The sequence below is a fragment of the Lutjanus erythropterus genome, chromosome 12 (genome assembly GCF_056507025.1).
Source record: "Lutjanus erythropterus isolate fLutEry1 chromosome 12, fLutEry1.hap2, whole genome shotgun sequence".
Taxonomy (NCBI): Eukaryota; Metazoa; Chordata; class Actinopteri; order Lutjaniformes; family Lutjanidae; genus Lutjanus; species Lutjanus erythropterus.
The window spans coordinates 39,285,664-39,310,227 of NC_139328.1; the positions used below are offsets into that span (position 1 = coordinate 39,285,664).

The 24,564-nt window shown below is 39.8% G+C and overlaps 2 protein-coding genes across 2 annotated transcripts in view; one reads left to right on the plus strand and one right to left on the minus strand.

Moving 5' to 3' along the window:
* Positions 1-11,353, plus strand: part of LOC146318482 (voltage-gated inwardly rectifying potassium channel KCNH6-like) — an 81,066-nt gene extending 69,713 nt beyond the window's left edge. Inside the window, exons 13-20 of the mRNA XM_084733227.1 lie at positions 1,757-1,844; positions 3,261-3,425; positions 4,548-4,669; positions 4,748-4,819; positions 6,308-6,407; positions 9,087-9,378; positions 9,577-10,102; positions 10,700-11,353. Coding sequence (XP_084589353.1) covers positions 1,757-1,844; positions 3,261-3,425; positions 4,548-4,669; positions 4,748-4,819; positions 6,308-6,407; positions 9,087-9,378; positions 9,577-10,102; positions 10,700-10,969 — 1,635 coding nt within the window. The 3' untranslated portion in view covers positions 10,970-11,353. The remainder of the gene's footprint in view (positions 1-1,756; positions 1,845-3,260; positions 3,426-4,547; positions 4,670-4,747; positions 4,820-6,307; positions 6,408-9,086; positions 9,379-9,576; positions 10,103-10,699) is intronic.
* Positions 11,354-22,197: 10,844 nt separating this feature from the next.
* Positions 22,198-24,472, minus strand: tmem70 (transmembrane protein 70). The gene is made up of 3 exons (XM_084733029.1): positions 24,197-24,472; positions 23,184-23,283; positions 22,198-22,821 (listed from the first exon to the last, which is right to left on the minus strand). Exons 1-3 carry the CDS (start codon positions 24,374-24,376, stop codon positions 22,376-22,378), a joined length of 726 nt encoding a protein of 241 aa, XP_084589155.1. The 5' UTR covers positions 24,377-24,472; the 3' UTR covers positions 22,198-22,375.
* Between the last annotated feature and the right edge of the window lie 92 nt (positions 24,473-24,564).

The window sequence follows — 24,564 nt, forward strand, 5'->3', positions numbered from 1 at the left end:
TGACTATTAAATGAATCACCAGCTGTTTTTGTCATTGATGGACTGTTTTGAATAAATTTTTAATCAAAAAAATTACCAAATTCTCTGATTTCAGCCTCTCAAATGTGAATATTTTCTGCTTTCTCTTGTCCTCAATGACAGTAAACTACAAGTCTTTGGGTTTTGACAAAACAAGACATTTGAGGACGTCACCTTGGACTTTAGGAATATTTTATGGACCAAACAATTAATCGATTAATTAAGAAGATAATCAACAAATTAATCAATAATGGAATTTTTTTGCCCTCCAACTCAACAATAACAGAACAGGCATGATTGTTATTTTCTATATTGGTTTTGACTGAGAACTGACAATTTTCACCAAAAGTCAAAAGGATTTTGTCCTCAGACGGTGCCAGCCTGTCTGCACACTAAACATCTCTTCAGCTGACATTTTACATAAGATTCCAAAGCTTCCCAAGCTACAAAAATTATATGGCAGATTTCAGGAGAAATCAAAAAAGTTCCAGTTGTATGAATTAGAATTAGAATTTGATTTACCACTAAATCATCCTATCCACTGACTTTACTGCAGTGCCCAAATAGCCCCACCTCTTTTGACTATGGTCAGAGGTAAATTTGAAAAAAATTAGATAAATCAGAATTGGTTTTGCTTAACACACAGTACTTTACAATTAACATTAGTTAATTAGAAAATATAGTTATTTTTAAAGGCCTGATTTAAACAGAAAAAAACAGTGTTTCTGGAACTGTTGGGTTTCTTGTCATGTTATAGTTTTGTTATAGTTTTATCTTTTAATAAAAATCAAAAAATGTACTACTGACATATTAAGGGCCTTCATGCAGGCCCTGCTTCACTATGTTAGGTTACCTGTGTGTGTCTGATTTTAAACCCCTTTGAAAAATAATATAAATAAGATTTTTGTCAGATGAGCATTTTATAATAATAATGCATTTGAGTGTTTCCAAGATACTCAAAGATGCTTTAAATAATAGGTGAATATATGTTCTGTTTTCCTGATTTTATATATTATTGTGTGGTTTTATTTGATTGATTTTTATTTGTGCTTGTTATTTGATGTTTTACTCCAGCTTTTATAAGTTGTTTTAATGTTTTGCTTTTACCTGTGCAGGACCTTCTAACATTGTTGAAACTAGCTATATAAATAGATTATAATTATAACATCAACCATTATTTTTTATTATTATTATTATTATTATTATTATTATTAGTAGTAGTAGTAGTAGTAGTAGTAGAAGTAGTAGTAGTAGTAGTATCGTTGTTATTGTTGTTGTTGCTGTTGTTGGCAGACACCAAAGACTGTAGTGGAAAAGTGTTATGTCCAATTTTAAGAAGAAAGTCTTGTAAGAAATAAACCTCTTTTGAAAAGACACTCATAGAACAATCCAACTGTCAAATTCCTGTCAGGAACTAACAAACTCCAGCAGTTACAGCGTAGATCACTGACTGCTCTAACACCAGGGACATGGAGCCCTATTTTTAATATACAACAGTAGATGGTTTCAGTGGATTGTTACCATGACCAGTGAAATGTTCACTGTGCCATTTAAACACTTAAACCAACTACCAGTTAGTCAGGATACAGAGACGTTGACTGTATGTCTAAAACTGCTACATTGATGTAAACATATAAGAGTACTTTATTAAGAGATTGTGTTCGCAATTTACACAGTCTTCAGTCACACCAGTTCATTAGAGTATTAACTGTGTCCTCTGTCCCTACTTCTCCTGCAGGTCTTAAAAGGTTTCCCAGAGTGTCTCCAGGCAGATATTTGTCTTCACCTCAACAGGACACTGCTGCAGAACTGTAAGGCGTTCAAAGGTAATACTATTTTACATCTCATGAACAGAATTAAATATAATTTACAGTGGCACAAAGTACAAGTACGTGTACTATACTAAATACAGTTTTGCAGTAGTTTATAAGTCATTCCACTTTATGCAACTTTACACTCCACTACATTTCAGAGGGTAATATTGTACAAACTCCATTACTTTTGTTTGACAATTGTAATTAACGCTGCAGAATGAGATTTTACATACAAAACCTACAATAAGTTTGTCAAAACGATGCAATATTATGACTTAGAGTTGTTCAAATTTCTGCACTTCCACAAGCTACAATATCTAAATGCTGTGTACATGTAACACGTAATGTAATTAAATTAGGAGGGGTGAAAGTAACAAAAAAATAATTGCTAACAATGGAGGTGATGAAAATGCACGTGAATTGCAAAACAGGGGGTTAAATAAGGATGTAAAATTTAAAAAATGAAGTGATAAATTATCAAGTGATTTGATTAATTTAAAGCTGATTTGATTAAAACAGTTGTGATGGTTGGAAGTAACAGAGAAAATTCTAAAAATGTTTAGGAATTAACAATGAAATAGTTAATTGATTGTTAATTGATTTGATAAACCTGATTGACATATTATTTTATTTATTGTTATTTTTGGTCAAAACGTCAAACCAAATCCCCTGATGAACCAATTGAGTTTTTGACAGTCAACTTGCAGGCCTGGCCTGCTTGTGAGCTTTTATTTTGAAATGGAGAGAGAGGTGAAAGAATTCACCCTATAAAAACTTTGTAGATAATCATTCTGCTACTCGTGAGCAGACCAGGCCTGCAAGTTGAGAGCCAAAATCTTGATGAGTTCATCAGTGAGCGAGGTTTGACATTATGACAGGAAGTATCAAAAATTGCTTGCTGTAAACAATTAATGTCAGTTGGGAGCTGTGAACGATGATGGTAGGCAGTAGATTATCAAAGCAACACTGTTTCACATAAAATGTCAATCAAGTTTATCAAATCAGTTAACACACTGTTTAGAGAAATGGGAGGTTTAGCAGTTTAAATAGACAGCCAGATTAGAACGTTGCGTTTGGTATGTTCTATCGAGAGTGAGGCATGTTGTGTGTGATTGGCAGTGCAGCTCGAGTTGACTGCCTGAACTAGTTCACAGGCGAAATATTCAGTCACACTAGAACACTGTAAAAATGATTTCTTCTTTTCATTTATTTATTTATTGGTCTGTGTTACAGAATATAATGTCATATAACAGCCTTGTTTTGTATGTATTTCCAAATCGAATGGAGAAGCATTTGAAGCAGCTGACCATGCCTTGGCCTTCATAATGTCAAATACACACATGCTTGTAGAAGTCTAGTTTAATGAAAACACGGGAAAATCTTGTGGCATCAGACCAACAAACACATTGTATTTGTTGTGTTGTCTAGGATCCACTAAGGGCTGTTTGAGGGCCCTCGCCATGAGGTTTAAGACAACCCACGCTCCTCCTGGTGACACCCTCGTCCATGCTGGAGACTTGATATCAGCCCTGTACTTCATCTCCAGAGGGTCCATAGAGATCCTCAGAGGAGACGTGGTGGTAGCTATACTTGGTACGCGCTTTTTGCATTGTCATGCCTGGACTGCTACAGCTCTCTTTTTACCTGCTTAAACTCAGATTCAGTCTCACAACCAGTGGTGGAAAGAGCACTGAAAGTCTGTACTCAAGTATAAGTTCTGTTACATCACTATAATATTACTCATTTACAAGTAAAAGTACTGCTATTAGAAAAATACTTTAATAAAAGTACAAAGTATTCTTCTCAAAAACTACTCAGTAAGTAGTAAGTTTTAGTTATTTTTTAATGTTTATTTAATATTTAATCAGTTGGGGAGTTGCGATGTTGATGATTCATGCAAATTCAACCGATCTCCATGAAATCTGCAATCATTGTAGTTTCCCATGAATTCCACCAATCATAGAAGCTCCTCACACAAATGTCAGACATGTGGGTCTCAATGAACCGACTCAGTGTTTAATCATTTGTTATTGAGATTGAGATTGAGTTCGATCTACAAAAAGATTTGCTTCTTTGAAGAATAGTCCCCAACTGCACAAATAAAGCAGACTTTGTTCAAACTTTTCTAATCCTGAACCTTTTTGGTTACTTAGAACACTCAGAACAGAATGTGGTTTTATTCTCCCTGAAACAAGTACATTTCTGAATTCTACTAAAAAAACAAAAACAAACACTTTCTCCAACAATTTCTTTGCAAAAATTCAGAAAACATGCAAAAAACATTGCAACATGCATCACAGCTTTTTCAGAAAAGGTGCCATGAAAATAGGCATTTTAGACTGAAGCAATACAAATCTTCAGCCAGTTCCTGCTCTGTTCTGGTCGGTGGTCACTGTCACCACTACACACCTGAACCTGCTGCAGCTTTTTTTTTTTTTTTTTTTTTGTGTGTACCTGCTGGTTATTCATTGGCCTGCTTGTGATCAAAAAGGCTTATTGGCTACAAAAGCAGATGAATGGTTTGAATATTAATTCAAACTATACTCAGTACTCAATTATGATTTTAAAAGTAACTAAGTAAATTACATGTATTTACATGTATTTGGCACTTTCATTTGCTCTAAATGCTACATTTAAATGTTTTTTATGACCTTTTATGTTCCTGATTTTGTATTTTCTGTGTTTATATCATGACTTCATTTTCTTCTCCTCCAGGGAAGAATGATATTTTTGGGGAGCCCATCAATCTGTATGCTCTGCCAGGAAAATCTGTGGCTGATGTCAGAGCGCTGACCTACTGTGATCTACACAAGATATACAGGGAGGACATGCTGGAGGTATTCTGCTGTCTGTTTATATCCATCTCTTTCTGACCAGAGATGACAGTGCTGATTTGCTGTTAATTGTGTTTGCAGGTTCTGGATATGTACCCTGAATTTTGTGACTACTTCTGGTCCAACCTGGAGATCACCTTCAATCTCAGAGATGTATGTTACTGATGTTACACCTCTATTCATTCAAACTAGACAGAAATTATGACTTGTCAAAACTACATTGGAAATATGTTGAATTTGAGTTTTGACGAGTCATAATTATGTTGGTGCCTTAAGTCTGTTTTCTTTTTTCTTTTTTTTTACTTAGTTTTTATTTCAGTTTCAGCAACTTACACAATCATTTCAGATTTTTCTTTCTGTTTTTCTATTTTACAGCTGTATCTATATGTCTTATAGGCAAACAAAAATAAACACACCCCAGTTTAAAGTGGTTGAAATAAAACAAAGGTATAAATTAGGAATAAAATGTCAAACAAAAAAACTAAAAACTAAACAAGTGTATGTATATGCATCAAGAGGTGAGTCAGGTAGGGAAGATAAAGATACATACATACTGTAGAATGTGTAGGCTAGCTTTTTATAGATATTTCTTTTTGGAGTCTCAAAGAGTATGTTATTTGTTCCATCTGGTAAATTTCTCAGTATCTTCTCAGTGCACATATTACATGTCATGGGAATGAAGTTTTAACCACTTAATTATGATGCATTTAATTGCTGCTGTTGTCAGTATTTGTAAAAGATATTTTTTTGCTCTCCCATCAATACCCACAGGAACAATAGTGCTATCCTTGGATAAAATACCATTTTAAATGCCTCAAAAATCTCTTCCCAAAATGTACTTAATTTAGTGCATGTCAAAAATATGTGGGTATGGTTGCAAATGTGTGTGCCACAATTTCTCCAACATTTATTTGATTATGTTGAATCCATTTTAGCCACTATTTCTGGTGTCAAAAAAATCTCATTATCACCTTCCAATGGAATGCCCCCCATATATTTGAGTTGTTTACTAAATGTTCTTTGGTACATGTACTGTATGTCTGTACCCATTTCAGTTTCCCATTTCCATTTAATCTGTAGTGTATTATTAAGAGTTATGCCTGAAAATATCTGATAAAGGTGACATACAACTTTCTTACCCCCATTTCCTGTTGGTACTTTTATCAATAAATCCTCTATAGGAGTGGGCTGTGGAAATTTATTCCACTCCTAATGTTTTGTTATAAAAATCCTTGGTAAATATCCATTGTAAATATCTAAAGAAATCTGTGTAAGTAGGCATGAATTCCTCTCTTAACTGTTCAAATGATTTAAGGCTGTCATCCTTACAGAGTTGGTGTACGTTAGTGAGTCCATGTTCTGCCCATTTTCTAAATGTCTAAATCTATATGGAGGGTGTAAAATCCTTTATGTATCTAATGTTGGTTAGTGCTGATATTGCTTTCTGCAATCCAAATGAGTTTATTTCCATTTGAATGGAAGCATCAGAAATACTTTGTCCCTTTAACGCCCTGGTGGACTACTGTTTTAGATGGACCCTTTCATAAACAAAATATTTAGTGAAATGCAACCTTATCAGCAGTATCTGACTGTTGTTCTCTTTATCTTTGCATATTGTTCTGTCCCCCTTCATGTGTGCAGGTGAATAATGAAGCTGTAGCCTTTCTGAGTGGAGAAGACTCTGATTGTGAGGGAGGCGACAGACCGCACAAGAAACACAAACTCTCCTCCACTCACACAGGTAGCACACACACACAACCAGACTGTGAGGACAGATAATACCTGCAGAGATGCACCGCAGACAAGGTGAATCACATCAGAAATGATACTGACACTCACACTTTTGGTGGCCAAAGAGACAACAAGGGAAAAAAGTGTTTTAAAAGTTAAAGGAATTCAGTACCCAGGCATCTTGTTTACAATAGTTTGATAACAATAATAATAAGTTCAGATCTGTTTACTGGACCACAAAAGGAAGCTTCTTCTTCTGCAAAGCAGTCTTACGTAAATGTTTTAATGTGTTTGTTAAGTTTCTTGGTTTTTTTTTGTTTTGTTTTGTTTTTTTTAATTGTGACAAATTTTATATGTTTATGGTATGGAGCACCAATTAAAAGGTAAATTATTTCCATGTAGGCATGTGTGAATTCCAGATAACGCACATCTAAGACAGTTTCAAACAACAATCTGACATATATTATTACACATGAAACACATTTTCTGACATTCTGACATCATGTTTAAAAAAATATTTTTGACTGAATCATTAAGTCAGTTGAAGACAATAAAATGTCTTACTCATATCTCCCTCTAATCTTACTCTTATTTTAATCATGAATGTTATTATAGAGCAGCCATTCAGCACATCCTCTGAGTATGCCACCCTCACCCTACACTGCACATATTGAAAACATGAACATGTGAAAGCTAAATCTTTGAATCATTCATTTCAATCTGTAATAGTTTTGAAATGCATTATATTTGTTGTACAGAGGGTGTATAATGCTCTTCTCTGGAATCAGACCACAAAGTTTAGGATTTGATTTGAACTAGATTGATGTAGTGAAGACTTAAAGGGACAGGTCACTCCAAAATCAAAAATATATATTCTTCCTTTTACCTGCAGTCATGTTTGTCCATCTAGATTGTTTTGGTGTGAGTTGCTGAGTTTTTGAGATATCGGCTATAGAGATAATCCACACCCTTACTGTGAGCAGTTTCATGAAGGAAATGTTTTCTTTCTACGGAATTACACCCATCAACCGTGTCACCGTGCAGGAACATGTATCCACTCAGTGACGAGGAGTTACAGCTCAGTCAAGAACGCCACTAACAGTGTTGTGCATTAACGTTTGCTGTAGTGTAAAATGTTCTCAAATTGTTGGGATTGTTGTTAATAACTGTAGATACGAGTTATCCAGGGACTTCAAATAAAAACATAAATATCATGAACCATTTTATGTATGACATCATTACAAAGACTCCAGCATCCCTGATAGGATGCGGTTCTATTTAAATTTAAATTAAAAAGAAAAAAGGAAGACATTAACATGAACTTGCTCATTTTGGAAATGTGAACATAGTTCAAATTTCTAAATTGTGAACTATGAATGTGAACTAATTCATTTTAACTGTTTCCCCACCAGTGTTTTTTAATAAGGTTGCCAGCCGCACAGACCAGGTGCAAGTCCATTTGCTATCTTGCGGACATGGCAAAAATGGCACTTCCGTTGCTGTAAGAGAGCAAAACCACCTGCGCCACCAATGCAATGGCTTTGCACCAGATGTAGAATAGGGCCCTAGGTGTGTGTGAGACTGTGTGTGTCCCACCTGAAACACTGTCTAAGAGGCCTGAGGGCTGGAACGCTCTCTGCCCCAGCTGTGGTGCAAGTCCCAGTGGCTGTGGTATGAATAGCCTTACAGTGCCCCAGCTGCTATGGAGATCAGGGGACTGCAGTGTGAGCAGCCCCACTCTGTGGCCGGGTCACAATGCTCTCTGATCTGCAGATCTGCAGCTAAGCACTGATGTTTATATTGCTAGATAACACCATCTTTTTCTTCTGCTGAGTGGTTCCGTTCTTCTTCAAGGGATGATTTTTTTTGTCATATGATGAGTCACAGTGTCCCCTACGGCATCGCAGTGAAAATAGCAACAGTTTGAACTGAACTTAGAGCGAGCTCTTTTTGAGTGAACTTGCACAACAATGGCCACTAATGTTAAACATCCGGTGCTGTCACAAGCACAAACCTCTTGTCCATGAATAGATGCACATGCCTTCTGCACACTGGTAAGAAAAGAGTTCCTACATGAATCTGCTCACAGGAAGGACTTAGGAATATCTTGAATAATAAGGGTTGACAGTCCCTTTAAAATGAACTTGGACTCACCTTTGATGTTAAATATCTTGTTTTGTGCTGGTTGCACCATAAGTTGTTTTTATTCCCCATTTTTGTTTATCAGCACCAAGTACTCACAGTGATTGTCTGTGTGTATCTATGAGGTGACACCATGTCAGCAGGGAGATTGACAGCTGCCAACAGGTGTAGAGGCAGACACAGTAACAGGGAGCAGCATGATGGCCACAACAAGGATGATCACAAACATACACTGTAAGACTGTAAGGTGTTTTGTTCCTATAATTCTTGGTCCATACTTTGATCATTGCAAAACACACCTCTGAACATGGTGGTTCTGTAGATACAGCCCTGTGTTCTCCAGTGAGGATGAAGGGGATGATGCAGAGATGATCAGCCCTGCTCACACCTCCACAAACACAACAAGATGCCCCGAGACTGACAGGAGAGAGAAGACCTATAACCCTTTAACAGGCAGGTGCAACAGTGCATTCATATGAGACAAATCTAATACATTGGTAGAAGCTCCATTTGTGTGTGTCTCACTGTGTCTCTGTGTGTGGACCAGATGCATTCTCAGGAGTGTCCAACATCTTTTCCTTTTGGGGCTCAGAGAGTGGAGAGGAGCGCAGATACCAGGAGGTGCCCTGCTCCCACGGCTTCCCTTCTCCTCTTTCTCATCCTCACCCTCCCTCCCAGCAGCTCCATGACTTGCCCTCCTCTTCCCACTGTCCCTCCAGCTCTCCTCCCCCTCCTCCCCCGCCTCCTCCTCCTCCTCCTCCTCCTCCACCGGTCATCTCTGGGAGGCAAAAGGTGAAGTTAGAGAACAGGCTGGAGGTTCTGCAGCAGCAGATCACCAGGTGGGTCACAGGAAGTTCAGAAGAACAGAAACTTGTATCCATAATTCATTAAACATCAGCCTTTAAAAAGTATACTTTGAGTAGTTTTTGAGACAAATACCTTGTTCTTTTACTTAAGCATTTTGTAACAGCAGTACTTTTACATGCATTTGAATAATATTTTGTGTGTGTGTGTGTGCGCGCGCGTGTGTTTTCCAGATTGGAGTCTCGCATGTCAGCAGACATTGGGACCATCATGCAGCTGCTGCAGAGGCAGATACCAATGATCCCACCCTCTTACAGCACCCTGACATCAACACCTACCGCACCCTCTTCCCCCGTCCTGTGCCCCACTGCTGCCTCCCCCATAGACAAGTCATCGATCAGCAACCCCCAGCAGCAAACATCCAACGACAACCAAGATCAACTTCCAGAGTCAAACTCCCACGACTGTGGTCCCTCTGTCCACCATTTTACTGCCTCACCCCCTCTCTTCCATGCCACACCCCTTTACACTTCCTCATATCAGTCACTGTTTTCTTCCGCCAACGTACCCCAGAACACCTCCACCTCTCCACCCCTGCCTCAAACCTCTGTCCTTCCTCAGTCAGGAAATCAGTGTGTGTCCTCCTTACATGCACTGTCCCTACCCTCACCCCTCACTACCCCATTTCCCCACCTCCCAGAGGCGCTTCAACAACCAGCCATCACTGCTGGGACACAGAGCTCCGGCTCTGTCTCACAGGTACTGTTAACTTTTCAGTAGTTAATCTCTTAACCTGTGAGAGTCAAAAATATTTATTTCAGTCAACCTCTTTTCTCCTGACATTTTTTGGAAGGAAATTTTAGTAGCATGATTTTAGTAGCAGGATAATATTACAACTTGACTGAAAGTTAGGACATATCTTAGGACTTAATGACTTTAATGTGCTGTCAAATGCACAGAGACAGGAGGAAATTAAAGCCCATGTGAACAGTCAATAAGAATTTATTTATAGTTTTATGCATTTAATTTATAGGACAGCTGAAGATATGACAGGAAAAGGGGAGAGAGAGTCATGGTTATGGCATGCAGCAAAGGGCTGTAGGTGGGAGTCAAACCCACAGCTGCTGCAGAGGACTCACAGCCTCTGTACATGGGGCAAATGCTCTACCAACTGAGCTACCAGGCCACCAAGTCAACGAGAATTTAATTTAAAACTGAGAATCACGTTTAAAGAGATTCCATCAACACCCACGATTCCCTCCCTCTTAGAGTTCAGTTAGTCTCATGTCCATATTTTAAATGAATAACACATTGAATCCACAGCTCATTACCTGACTGTATGTTTCTACATGGCAGGACCCAGTCACAGATTGTGAGGACCACTCCTCCAGATTCAGCCCCTCTGTTGACAGCCAACACCTCCCTCAGTCAACACCTCCACATGACAGTCTCTGTGAGTCACAGCTTCACCTCCAGAGAAGAATCAACCAATCAGAAGATGGCCAGCTGAGTCGCTCAACTGCTCAGTCCAGTACAGAAGTAGCATCTGGCCGATCAGAGCTACACGGGAGTCAGCGGTGTCTGTCGATGGCAGGAGATCCAGCATCGTTACTGAACAGCAGCTAGCTGACTCAGCACTGTGGTTCAAACCCAGGAAGTTAGCAGGGACGGAGAGGTTTGGTCCGTCACTGCACTGCTGGGACTCAGCTCTGAGTTTTGTGAGCATGCTTCTGCAGGATAAAGTGAAATGGATTCACTATCATCTGTCAACAGAGATCACAATTAATGACCAAAACTCATTAAAGTTCAGGAATTTCTTTGTGTTGTTGTTTATGTAGCCTTAGTTTGATAGTTAGAAGAGTTTACGTCTAATAATTAGTCTCCTTTGGCTCTGGTTTGGTATCCACCAGCTACTGAAAAACCTCTCAGCAACATATAAATACACCATGACATTTTTCTTCATACCTGGCTGCTATTTAACCTTCATTTAACCAGGACTGTTTGATTAGCGACCACTGCCCTTTTTTGAAATACATTTGGGGTCAGAAGTTCACATTCACTCGGAAAGAGCATGCACAGTATCTCAACAAAAGGGAGTACGCCCCTCACATTTCTGCAAATATTTAATTATATCATTTCATGGGACAACACTGAAGAAATTACACTTTGATACAATGTAAAGTAGTCAGTGTACAGCTTGTATAACAGTGTAAATTTACTGTCCCCTCAATTAAGCCATTAATGTCTAAACCGCTGGCAACAAAAGTGAGTACACCCCTAGGTGAAAACGTCCAAATTGGGCCCAATTGGGCTTGGGGTCATTATCATGTTGGAATACTGCCCTGTGGCCCAGTTTCTGAAGGGAGGGGATCATGCTCTGCTTCAGTATGTCACAGTACATGTTGGCATTCATGGTTTCCTCAATGAACTGTAGCTCCCCAGTGCCGACAGCACTCATGCAGCCCCAGACCATGACCATCTGAACTAAGTAAGTTTATCTTGGTCTCATCAGACCACAGGACATGGTTCCAGTAATCCATGTCCTTAGTCTGCTTGTCTTTAGCAAACTGTTTGCGGCCTTTCATGTGCATCATCTTTAGAAGAGGCTTCCTTCTGGGACGACAGCCATGCAGACCAATATGATGCAGTGTGCGGCGTATGGTCTGAGCACTGACAGGCCCCCCACCCCTTCAACCTCTGCAGCAACACTGGCAGCACTCATACATCTATTTTCCAAAGACAACCTCTGGATATGACACTGAGCTCGTGCACTCATCTTCTTTGGTCAACCATGGCGAGGCCTGTTCTGAGTGGAACCTGTCCTGTTAAACCTCTGTATGGTCTTGGCCACCGTGCTGCAGCTCAGTTTCAGGGTGTTGGCAATCTTCTTATAGCCTAGGCCATCTTTATGTAGAACAACAATTCTTTTTATCAGATACTCAGAGAGGAGGTGCCATGTTGAACTTCCAGTGACCAGTATGAGATAGTGTGAGAGTGATAAGAGAGACCTTGAGACCTTGTAACACTAATGAGTCACATGACACTGAGGAGAGAAAATGGCTAATGGGGCCCAATTTGGACATTTTCACCTAGGGGTGTACTCACTTTTGTTGCCAGCGGTTTAGACATTAATGGCTGTGTGTTGAGTTATTTTGAGGGGACAGTAAATTTACACTGTTATACAAGCTGTGCACTGACTACTTGACTAAATGACTACATTGTATGTGAAAGTAAAGTGTCATTTCTTCAGTGTTGTCCCATGAAAAGATATGATTAAATATTTGCAGAAATGTGAGGGGTCTGCTCACTTTTGTGAGATACTGTATATCATGGCAGTTTTGAGTTTCCAATGATTCCTATAACTCTTTCTTTGTCACAAAAACAATCATGTATTTTGATTCTTTCAGAAATGTATTACAGGTCTTCTAGAAGTATGACAACATCTGCTGGGTCAAAAATATACACACAGCTATGCTAATATGTGGTTAAATGTCTCATGGCCATTTTCAACTCAATTGGGTGCTTTTGGTAGCCATCCACAAGCCTCTGGTTGTATCTTTGACCACTACTCTTGACAGAATTGGTTCAGTTCAACTAAATTTATTGACTGTCTGACACAGACCTGTCTCCTCAGCACAGTCCACAGGTATCTCGATGGGGTTTAAATCAGGACTTTGGGAAGGCCAGTCTAAAAGTGTGTTAATCTTAATTCTAGCCTAATTTAGTCATTTCTTTACTACTTCTGATGTGTGTTTGGGGTCATTGTCTTGTAGGAACATGCAGCTACATCTAAGACCTAACCTGCTGGCTGATGATTTTAGGTTTTCCTGAAGAATTTGAAGGTAATCCTCCTTCTTCATTACTCCATTTACTGTCTGTAAAGCACCAGTTCCACTGGCACCAAAACAGCCCCAGACCATAATACTATCACCACCATGCCTGACAGTGGCTTTGGTGTTCAATTCATTGCAGAACTGCTTTTTGCTGATTACTGGTTGACTCTTGGCCAGCCTTACCAGTTGTCTCTCAGCAGCAGGTGATAGCTTGTGTCTTCTTCCTGATCGTAGCTTCAGGTGACTTTCCTGACTTTTTTAAATCAATGATTCCCTTTTTCAAATCTGTGCTGAGCTCCTTGGACTCCCATTATAGTGACTGTGCTTTAGTCTAATGAGTGAATCAAACTGGCCCTGTTTAAATCATCTCAGAAAAATCATCAACTGTAGTCTATTCGGTCATAATCACTCACAAGAAGAGGCAATGGCGCTAAGAAAACAAAACTTTGTACATCACCAAAACAGATAATTCAAGTTGCTGTATGTATGTTTTTGACCCAGCAGATTGTGACATATTTCTAGAAGATCTGTAATAAATTTTATGAAAGAACCAAAATGCATGATTGTTTTTTTGTGACAGACACACATTTCAATCATTCCATCATAGAAAACTAAGAGTTATAGGAATCATTGGAAACTCAAGACTGCTGTGATATACATGCTCTTCACAAGAGTCTAAACTTTTGACCACAACCATATTCACACACTCACACACACAAACACACACACACACACACACACACACACACACACACACACACACACACACACACACACACACACACACACACACACACACAGTTAGTCTTTCAGAGCTGAAGCTGTCTGTTCTGTTGGTCACTGAGCAGCTCCGTGAGAGCATTTGGTGAGGCATTGTTCAGTGGTTCATACACAGATTTATCCTGCCATTGATGGGGATCGGACCAAAGACCTTACAGGTCACCGCTGTACTATCTCACCCCTTAACAAAGACCTGTAGTCTTGTGTTATACCAGTGAAATATGGTAGTATTGGTCTGTGCTTCCACACTTTACTATCCCACAGCCCTCTGACACCACTGTACAGAAGTGTATATACATTAGTAGAAACCTTTCTTACCTTTAAACCCACCTGATCAGTCACCTCAGTCAGTCCAGTGTGAGAAAAGTCGTTTTTCATATTTACAGAACTCACAAAAAGCAAGAATAGAACTGTTAGATGGTATGCAAAGTGAAGTAAACTTTGAGATTTTACAGTTCCAGATCTCCAGGCAATTGTGTGCTGTGGGAGTGCAGTGTAGAATAAATGTGTTATATAATGATTGAAGTTAGAAAAACTGCAATACCTGACAAAGATTGTAGCAATGGTGTAGATCCATGGAGTAGGATTCATGTCTCTCATTACACTGTATGAATAATGAACATCTGCTCAGTGAACCCAAGAGGCTAAAAAGCAGAACATACTATGAAAAGCCATGAGTGAACCAAACAGAAGCTGTAAATAGTCCAAGACTGTCTTCATGGAGCAGCATAGAAATGGAAAGTGTAGTTATAAGATGGGGCTGATGATGTAATTGTGGTGCATCCAAACAAATTTACTGGATTTCAGGGATTTTTTTATTTTATTTATTTTTTAGCAAATAAGTCAATTTTTACAGGAACATAGATTTTCCTGCTTGTGTTTCACCTTGTTGAGCTAATTGTTTTCAGACTCCTCACATCTGAAAAGATAAATACTTATTATGAAGGCATGAGAGGACTTCCTATGTTCATAATTTGACACAGAAAAGTAAAATTTTAACTGAGAGGAATTTCTTTCTGACTTTTGTTACAGCAAAAATGAGTATGTAATCAGCTTTACTCAGCATTAAAACTGTGCAGTGAAGTATATAAAATAATTCATTTCATTCATTTTCTGATCCATGTCTTTCCTGGTTTGTATACACCATTTGATTCCAGAGCAACATCCACAATAAGAGACATTACACATTATGAAGTTTCAGTGATGAGTGAAAACAGTCAGTGCTAAGTAACATCATCATGTCATCATCAAAGTCACTTTGTTACTGGATATATGGTATGAAATACTATAAAAATTGCAATAAAGCTGAGTACAATATCCAAACTGCAGGAGCTGCAATTTTTTGATAAAGGTAAAATGTGGTAAAAGGGCACAAAACACATAATAACAAAACAGCATTATAATGAAGTAGTGTAGTGCTGCAGAGAAGCCCTGGCCTACAAATCAGATGGAAGAAAACATGTTTATTTAAATCACAAGAGAACAGACCTCATAAAAGTCACATTACCATGATTTTAAGTTCATTCACTGAAAATGAAAACTGTGATGCAAAATGATCATTCCCACTAATTGTGAATATTGCAATATCTGTCAAAATAACTGCAATATATTTTTTTTTTTACCATATCATGAAGACCTAATATATATTACCCATATGATGCAATGAAGAAAGACAGAGCAGAGACAGAGATTGTGACAAATCAATAGCTATTGATATATTTTCACTTTTTGTCTGATTATTTGTTTAAAGGGAAAATTCAGCACTTTTTAATAAATCAGAGCTGAGTTTGCTCCTCCTGCATCCAGTGATGTCACAGTGATGTCAAAGTCAGTGTTGTTGTTGGAGTAAAGGAACAACTCCAGGCTAGTTCAGCTTCGATTTCTCGTCTCCTCCTCTGGGTACTCAGGGGTGGTTAGATGAGTATTTGTGTCACCTAACACTATGTATTGACCAACAAAGTAATAGCTATAGGCTAGGATGGTGATACAAGGCACCATCAGAGATTGATGCGCAATGCATCCTGATACTTGCAGGCACTCCCAGTATCATGAGCAGAACTCAGCTTTCCTGTTCAACATGGCAGCACGGACGAATTAATTGCTTCAGTTGACTATATTTTACCATCAACACTGACTGGACATCTGCATGAAAAGTGCAGAATTTTCCCTTTAATGTCATTTATTTTTACGTTATTTTTCTGTTTGTGTCATGCCAAACTTTGGCCCACCCCACATGGAAAATGTATTAAATATGAAGAATATTACAGTAATATATGTTATTTATTTATGTTATTATTTATGTATTTATTTAATTTTTTCTTTGTATTATTTATGTATATATTTGATTGTATTTATGGAAAGAAATATCAAACTCTTCACCTGAAGAATATTATGATTTAACATGTTACTGACTAAAGAAAAACTCAGATATACCCTTCTACATTAGAAACTCTGAAGACCGGATTAATAAGGACTACCCGAGTCTGTATCTAGAAACAACAAATGTTTATTCTGATCTTTTCTCACTGAGTTGCTCTTATTTTGACAAGTAGTAGTTTAACTTCTACTTTAAGTAGTCATTTTCCCCAGACCCTCAACATATTTCTATAACATTAAAACAACTTAATGAATATCACTGTGGCTTTATTTGAGTTTCTATCACTGTATGTTCACACTACTGGCAACATACAAAACAGCTAAACATGGCCAGCTACACTGTAAGTCACCAGTGAAGTGTGGCAAAGCCAAAGAGGTAGAGTTAACTGGAAACTGGCTAACTGTGAGAAACAGTTTTTCTCCCATTGATTACATGGCACAGGAACTGTGGTGAGACAGGAAGTGGAAGCTGTGAAACAAACATATGACTGGAGCACTGAAAAAAGTTGAGGCCAGCTCAACATTGATTTGTGGCACCTTGAATCCAATTTGCAGCCTCATGTGGCAGCCTCTGGTGGTCTGCCAGGTTTTTTCTGTTAATTTGTTTTTTCTTTTTAACCTTTATTTATTCAGGGTAGGTACACTGAGAGCAATGCTTTTGCAGGAACGCTCTAAACACATTCACATAGTTACATATTCACACCTGGAAGCTGCCCAGTACAACTAGTCTTATCTGCGGGCCACCGAGCAGCTCCACTGGAGCAGTTGGGGTTCAGGGCCTTGCTCAAGGGCACCTCAAGGGTGGTGATGAGGGAGGAGCACATTAAATCACCCAATCGTGTTTTCCAAAACAAAATATAACTTCTCTTTAAAATGTAAATATTTAAATAATAAATTATATTAATTTAATTAAGTCAAGTCCTCTCAAGTCATGTCTCAAGTCAAATCTTTTGTGTCAGTAAAGCAAGTCTCAAGTCCTCAAAGTGACTGGAGTCTTACTCAAGTCAAGTCATGCTCGAGTTGCCCACCTGTGGATTTTGGACATCATAAGTGTTGTCTTTTCAAAAAGATGGAAACATAAACATAAACATGGAAAAGTGAAGGAAAAAAAGTGGAGCAATTGCCATTTTCACACTCCTGTCCATTGACCACCCTCCATTCCATCAACAAAATAAAGTTCACTAGCAAGGACCATCAACAATATGCATTTAAGTGATTTATTAACAGAGTGAAACAAACTTGAAGTGAAAGCATTGTCAGTTGAATTTAATCTTGCTCTTCTTCACACGTTGGCTGCATTTTGGGGAAACTTTGGAGGGGAATCCGCAGTAACACCCCATCAGGACCCTACAGAGAGGCGATAAGAGAGGGAGAAACAAGTAGAGACAGGGTGGGAGGAAGGGTGCAGAATCGCAAGCAAAACAGGAGGAGAGGGTTGTGTGGGTATTTATGCCAGAAGAGGTGTGGTTGAGGTGCGGTCCTACTCCTGAAACTCTGCTATATAGCTCCAATAAATAAAGCCATACTAACTGACTTTTTGCCTCTTTTGAGATGTTGAACTCCCTGTGACAGAGGTTCCCAAAACAAGTTTGAGATATGAAGTAGCCTTCTGGAGTAAACACAAGGGCAAGTGGCAGCATCTCCCACCCTGTCTAGAACTTCAAAAGTTAATGCAGAACTTTATCCTCAACTAGAATTTCACTGACACAGACCAAACCGATGGAGATATGTATTGAGAATATTTTGTTACATATTATGGATGGAAGAGAGCCAAGATGAGGGAATGAGAGATGAAGAGATGGAGTGAGGGTTGAGGGATCAGTGTGGGGAAATGAAAGGATGGAGGGATGAAAAGGTGAGGGTGGGGGGGGGTGTCAGGGTTGTGGACAGATGGAGGAGTATGATGATGGACCAGGAAGACAGGTGGGAACCAGGGGAGTCAAGCCTCTGAATAGGGGACTTGTCTCTTCCTGATCTCTAATTTGGAGGTGCCAGTTCCAGTTGGAGGGAGTGAAAACTGAGTCAAAAAAGGAGGAAAGGGATAAGGTGTGCTTATGTACTTCTGGTACTGAAAAATGAAGACTTCAAGGTGTGGTCTTTAATCCCAAATCTTATTATAAAACGTCATATAATTTAGACAAATAGTTAGTAATAAAAGTACTTAAGATGCTAAGATCATTTTGAATTGAATTCATCACTTTATCTTTGTAGTGAGGCGAGCCCCCGCCCCATTTGTTCCAGCCCGTAGGCGGAGGCAGGAAGTAACCGGGCAACAGCTGTTTTCAATCTAGCCTCCCCCTTAAAGGGAGTGGTAGGCAGCCCGGTGAGCGCTGTCTCGCCATTTCCAGAATTCGTGACTGCTGTGAAGGGTGCACATCAGCTTGAGGTGCAGTTCGCAGGTACACCTGAGCTGGCCGGCGTTGGCGTTAGCTCTCTAACTGTGTTTGTACCGTGCACCCGTAGGCCGGCACGTGTGGCGTGCTATGGTGCCCAGCTACCTATGTAAACTCGCAGCTAGAAGGGACGGGGTTAACCTGGCGACGATCTCTGGAGAATTTAGCTCCACTCTGTGTGCTCGAGGAGGAGCCCTGTGACCGCTGCTGTTCTTGTCCCGTATTTAATTGTGTGATATCCTTAGAATCAGTAGTGGGTACTGTGCTGTATTTTGGTTTGAGTTTGTTTGTTATTTTTTTCTTATGATCACTTTGTGTGTAAGGTTATTAGTTGAGTATCCTGTTTGGAGCTTAATAAGGTTCCTTTACTGTTGTTTTTATCTGTGCTAAACCACTGCCTAAGGGCTGTGAGTTGCTGGGTGTTATACTGGTAGCAGGCTGGTTGGGTGGCTAGGCCCGGCTGGTGGTGGGTGATTGGGTGGAGGGCTCACCGTTTCCTCCGGTCTTCCTCCTTGCATGTACTACTGCCTCCAATCTGTACCTTTTTCGTAGTGAGTGTGAGCATTGGGTTTTATACTGCATGCCATTTTGAGTTGCTGTTCTAAATATTGCGTGCTTTTGTCTTGCAGTGTGAATGGGAGCAGGCGTCTGACACTGGTGGTGGTGGTGACACACCCTGATCTTCCCCCTCACTTACCCCAACCCGTGGGTGGGCACCCTTCCTTCCCCTGCACTGGTAACGCACCCCCTGCAACTATTTTAGAATTTTAGCATTTGGGGTTGTAATAAAGACAATTATATTTTTTTAAATAACAGTCTCCTCTCTTTTAACAGACTTAATATCACCAGTACTTGCCTTGATTTTTAATAAATTATCCCGAGTTAAACTTGAAACGCACGTCTCTGCTCCTCATTTGCATTCTAAGAACTGATGTCTGAACCTGTTAAGTGTATATTCTCTGGGTGAAATTCCCAGAGTGGCGTTGTCGGGTCTATGTAGTCTGGGGTTTGGGTCAGACACCCCCTCCCCCCGGTCACATCTTCATTTATGAGTGCTCTCATGAAGACTGAGACAAGTGCAGTTTCTTCCATGCAGACGTCTCATCATCATTTGTGAATGGCCAATTCCTCAGGAAAAAAAACACAAGGAAATGTACCAGGCAGCTGGGATGATGAAGGCTCATGAGGCAGAGGTGTTTGCTGTCACATTAAATCCTGCAACAGCCTGGAAATATATTCTTGGGGAAAGCAATCCTCTCCCCCTTCAACAACTAAATAACAAGTAACTGCATCCTGTTGGTAAAGTCAGTGTGGTAGTTTGATGTGAAATGTTTTGTAGGAGCAGGTTTCTGTATGTGGGCAGTGGAAATAACAGGTAGGACAGGGGTCAGCAACCTGCAGCTCTTTTGTCCCTCCCCAGTGGCTCCCTGTGATGTTGTCAGAGAATTGTATGGAAATAAATGAAAGTTAGTTTTTAACATTTAACAAAAGGATAATAAATAATTTAATAATTTCAGCTCATGATTCTTTTCAGCCAGAAATGTCTCTTCTGAGAGTAAAGGTTGCTGACCTCTGAGCAAGGAACAACCTTAAAGTGATAGTTCACCCAAAAATGAAATTTAACTCAATATCTACTCACCCCTGTGCTGATGTGAGGATGGGTGAAGATCTCCAGTTCACAAAACACTGTCAGAGCTTCAGCAGAACAGCGTTGCAGCCAAATCCAGTACAATTGAAGTGAATGGTGACCAGTTTGAAAATGTAAAAAAAGAACAAAAATTAAAAAACATAAAATGTCTCCATACTGCTCATGTGATGTAATCCAAGTGTCTGTAAGACGCGACATTAAAATTTGACCCAAAAAGACGCCATTTACACCACGTTTTTAGCCTAAATGTCAACTATAGCATCTCAGAGTGGATCCGCGTGCACACGCCTAGAGCGAGTACACAGGCTCTCACCCATTTCATGGGTTTTTTCGTGTTTTCTTACATTTTAAAACTGGTCACCCTTCACTTCAATTGTGCTGGATTTCGCTGATTCAGCATGTCTCTTATCCTGGCTCCATTTCCTTGTGGGGTGTTTGGTCTGGCTCGTCTGGCTGGGAGGTTGAATATATTTAAAATTAAAATTGCAAGCAGCATTGGAAAGGTCCTCGCCCCACGGTGCCAGTTGGGGCCTGTGGTTGCCATGGCCCCATTGCTGGTCAACAAGGCTCTGAATTTTCACCCACTTTGGACACTTAAACAAGTCTAATGTCACTTCCTATCTCCACTAGGTGGCGCTATGACTATGGCCAAGCCATCTCATCATGCCCGTTGATGAAAGTCATATTATATGTTCAGGCCTGGACTGTTAAAGAACATGTGAAGTTTCAGGCAGATTTGACCATGTACACTGAAGTTAATGTAACTTCCTGTGTTTTGGTGAAACATGGACCTTTGCTGTGATGTGAGGGCAACGCCTTTTGATGATATGTCACAATGTTTACAATATAGTATAACCAAGGTCTTAAGGCCTTCCTGACCAGATTTGAGTTGGATATGGTGAACCTGGTAGAAGCAGCATGTCAAAGTGTAAAACATATAATTTCCTGTTGCCAGTAGGTGATAGCCAAAAACAGTCACCACCTGTATTTAACTAAGCAAAGGTAAGAACCTTCCACTGGATAATTACTGCTGTGATTAATATGTTTCAGCTGGTAACAAATTATTGAACCCTAACTGATACAGTGAGCAACTTCTCATTTATTAAACAACCATGTCAGAAGACATATCCTGTGGTCGAGGAAAAGATGTTCCTCTGTTTCAGAAGGTTCAAATTGGAACTGCATCAAGCAAAGAAACCAACTAAGGAGATTGATGAATGTACTAAAACTGGGTTAAAAACTGTCCAACACATTATTAAAACCTGTGAACCATCATCTTCCGAGAAGAATCAGAAAAAAGGTTTCAGTTTGCTATGGAGCATAAAGATTGGACTGTGGATCAATGGAAAAAGGTCCTGTGATCTGAGTCCAGATTTACCCTGTTCCAGAGTGATGGGGGCATCAGGGTAAGAAGAGAGGTGGATTAAGTGATGCTCCCATCATGCCTAGTACCTACTGTACAAGCCTGTGGGGGCAGTGTTATGATCTGTGGTTGCTTCAGTTGCTCAGGTCGAGGTTCAACAACGTTATGTGTCCAAAAAATGATGTCAGCTCACGACCTGAATATACTCAGTGATGACACGGATATATTTCAAGATGACAATGTCAGGATTCATGAGGCTCAAATAGTGAAAGAGTTGTTCAGGGAGCATGAGACATCATCAGTCCAGACCTGAACCCCACTGAGAATCTTTGGGATGTGCTGGAGAAGACTTTACACAGCGGTCCAACTCTCCCATCATCAATACAAGATGATGAAAATGGCTCTTGAATGGAATTTGGTTTACGCTCTGAAAGTACAACAGTGACTCATTTCTGTTAGTGATGATGAAGTTATACTTTATTAACATGATACATAATGTTGATTTAAAAAAAAAAATCTAGCTGGGAAGTTATTTTGGATGCAAAGTCCTCCATGGATGTTCCAACCTGGTAGAAACAGAGTGTATGTACTGATCTAATTATATGTTGCAGCACACTCAGCCTGTTTGCAGTCAGTCCCTCAGCTCTTATCTGGTTTGTTCATGTCGTCCAAGTCGAAGCTGAAGGGCTTATCATAACCCATCAGGTGGTTATAGTCCTGTGGGATGGGGAACAGATCCGGGTTTACCAGCAGCCCCACCTGATCAGCATAGAAGGTGGTAAACATCTTGCTGACGGCTGGAATCCTGACCTGCTTCTGGTGGAACACCCTCTTCTTTTCAGTGAGGAAGACGCTGTACGTAACGGCAGTGTAGGTGTCTCTGTCCGGGTTGTGGTACAGGCGGATCACGTAGCCCTTGGTGACAAGATGGAGGAGGACGGGGGTGAGGAAGGTGAAGAAGCCTATGACTCCACAGAAAGCAGCTTGCATGGCAAAGCTCTGGACTCCCAGTCCGGTCTTCAGGAGGATGTGGGGCATGAGGAAGAGGCTGGCTCCGCTGGTGCTGTAAGAGAACAGCTTTACCCCTGACAAGAGATGATTCAGAAAACACAGGTTACAGGTTACCACATGTAGGCTTACACATTTCAATACATATATCCATTTTATCCAAGGATTCCATCAGCATTAGGCTATCACATCACTGACTTTACAGTAAATTTCATATGAACCTGCAGTTTGATTTGCTTTTGGTTTACAAAATAATTTATTGATCAGTGTTGGAGATCACGATCATAGAAACACTGCAACAGTACTTATTATGCCATATTGTGTGTACTCCACAGTGAGTGTGTTCATATTCTTTCTTTCTTTCTTTCTTTCTTTCACGATATCATCCTGATAATGATCAGGTAGTTTTCTTTCAGATGTAGATGTGAAAGTAACTCACCTCGTACAGCACCGCCCAAGCTGCCACTGTAAATGAGGTTGCCATCCTTAGACTGGGTCGCCGTGGAGACACAACGGGTGGATGGACAGTGAGACAGCACCTGCTCAGACAAACGCACAATCAACACTTTACCCTACAGTTCAGTGCGAGGTGGGGGGGTTGCAAAGGAGCCATTTCAACATTAATCAGCATTATAATGAACATAACATCAAGCGCACATGCTACATGAAGGTTAAACTTGGCTGTAGCTGGAAGGATAAAATGTCAAGTCTATGATCTGTCTGACTGAACAGCCTCATGGAAGTCATATTTTATAATCTTCGTATTATATGTATAAAGGGTACATAAACCCAAATATTTTGATGCTTTCGTGCTTTTGGAATGCACAATTTAATTAATGTAATGTTTGACTTGATTTTCAGAAATTAAAAATGATAGTTTATGATTGGAAAATTTACATGGATATGAGATTTTGCAATTAGTAGAATCAAGCTAATAATATAACTTTGATTTGTCTTGGAGGAAATGTTTTTAAAAAGCCAAATTATACGTTATTGTAAAAAAGTTGATCAGAATTAATATATTGGGAAACAAATGTACAGACATCTTGGCAAAAAATACACGAGAGGGGAGAAAAGCAAAATAATCTAGTTGTAGTCTTTTAAATGGCGACTCTACAATACCCGCAGTCTCAAAACTCTGTGACTAAAAACTCCGTGACTTCTGACAAACTTCTGACATTTTAGATGTGAGACAGTGTCAGGCTGAAGACTTTCATAAGTCTATGTAAACTGTGTGGTACTGTATGGTAGGCATTATTCCGCCGGACTAGACCTATTACAGTCCAGCAGGCATTAATAGTCGATTCCAGACACCTGATCTTAGTGGCTAATGCTAATTTAGCTCATCTTAACTACGTTTGTTTCCATTAATCATGTGCAGTAAAGTATTAGCCTGCTGCTAAGCCATATTTATGTGTGAAGAAAACAGAGTGTGAGTTGTGAGTCAGTTACCTTGTAGTTAAAGTTGATGAGCGACCTCCTGACAGCAGACAGCTGTCCGCTCTGTGTCGCTCCTGTCAAACAGTACGCGGTGACCGGAGTCGCGTGACGAGCGGCTGTAATGTAGAACTTCCTGGCCGACTGAAAAACTACACAGGGCCGTAATGTACGCAGGACGTTTGCACAAAACATTTTGTCACTTTTTAAACGGTTCTGACCGGTTCATTGAATTTCACATTCACACACACTGTAAGTACTTCCGCTTTTTCTTCTTTATGGTTAAAACGGTCGGTAAACAGTGTATTAGGTGGTAGAGCACTACTGCCACCTGCTGCTCCGGAGGCGGACCAGAGATTAAATCCCTCCCATTACTACCGTTT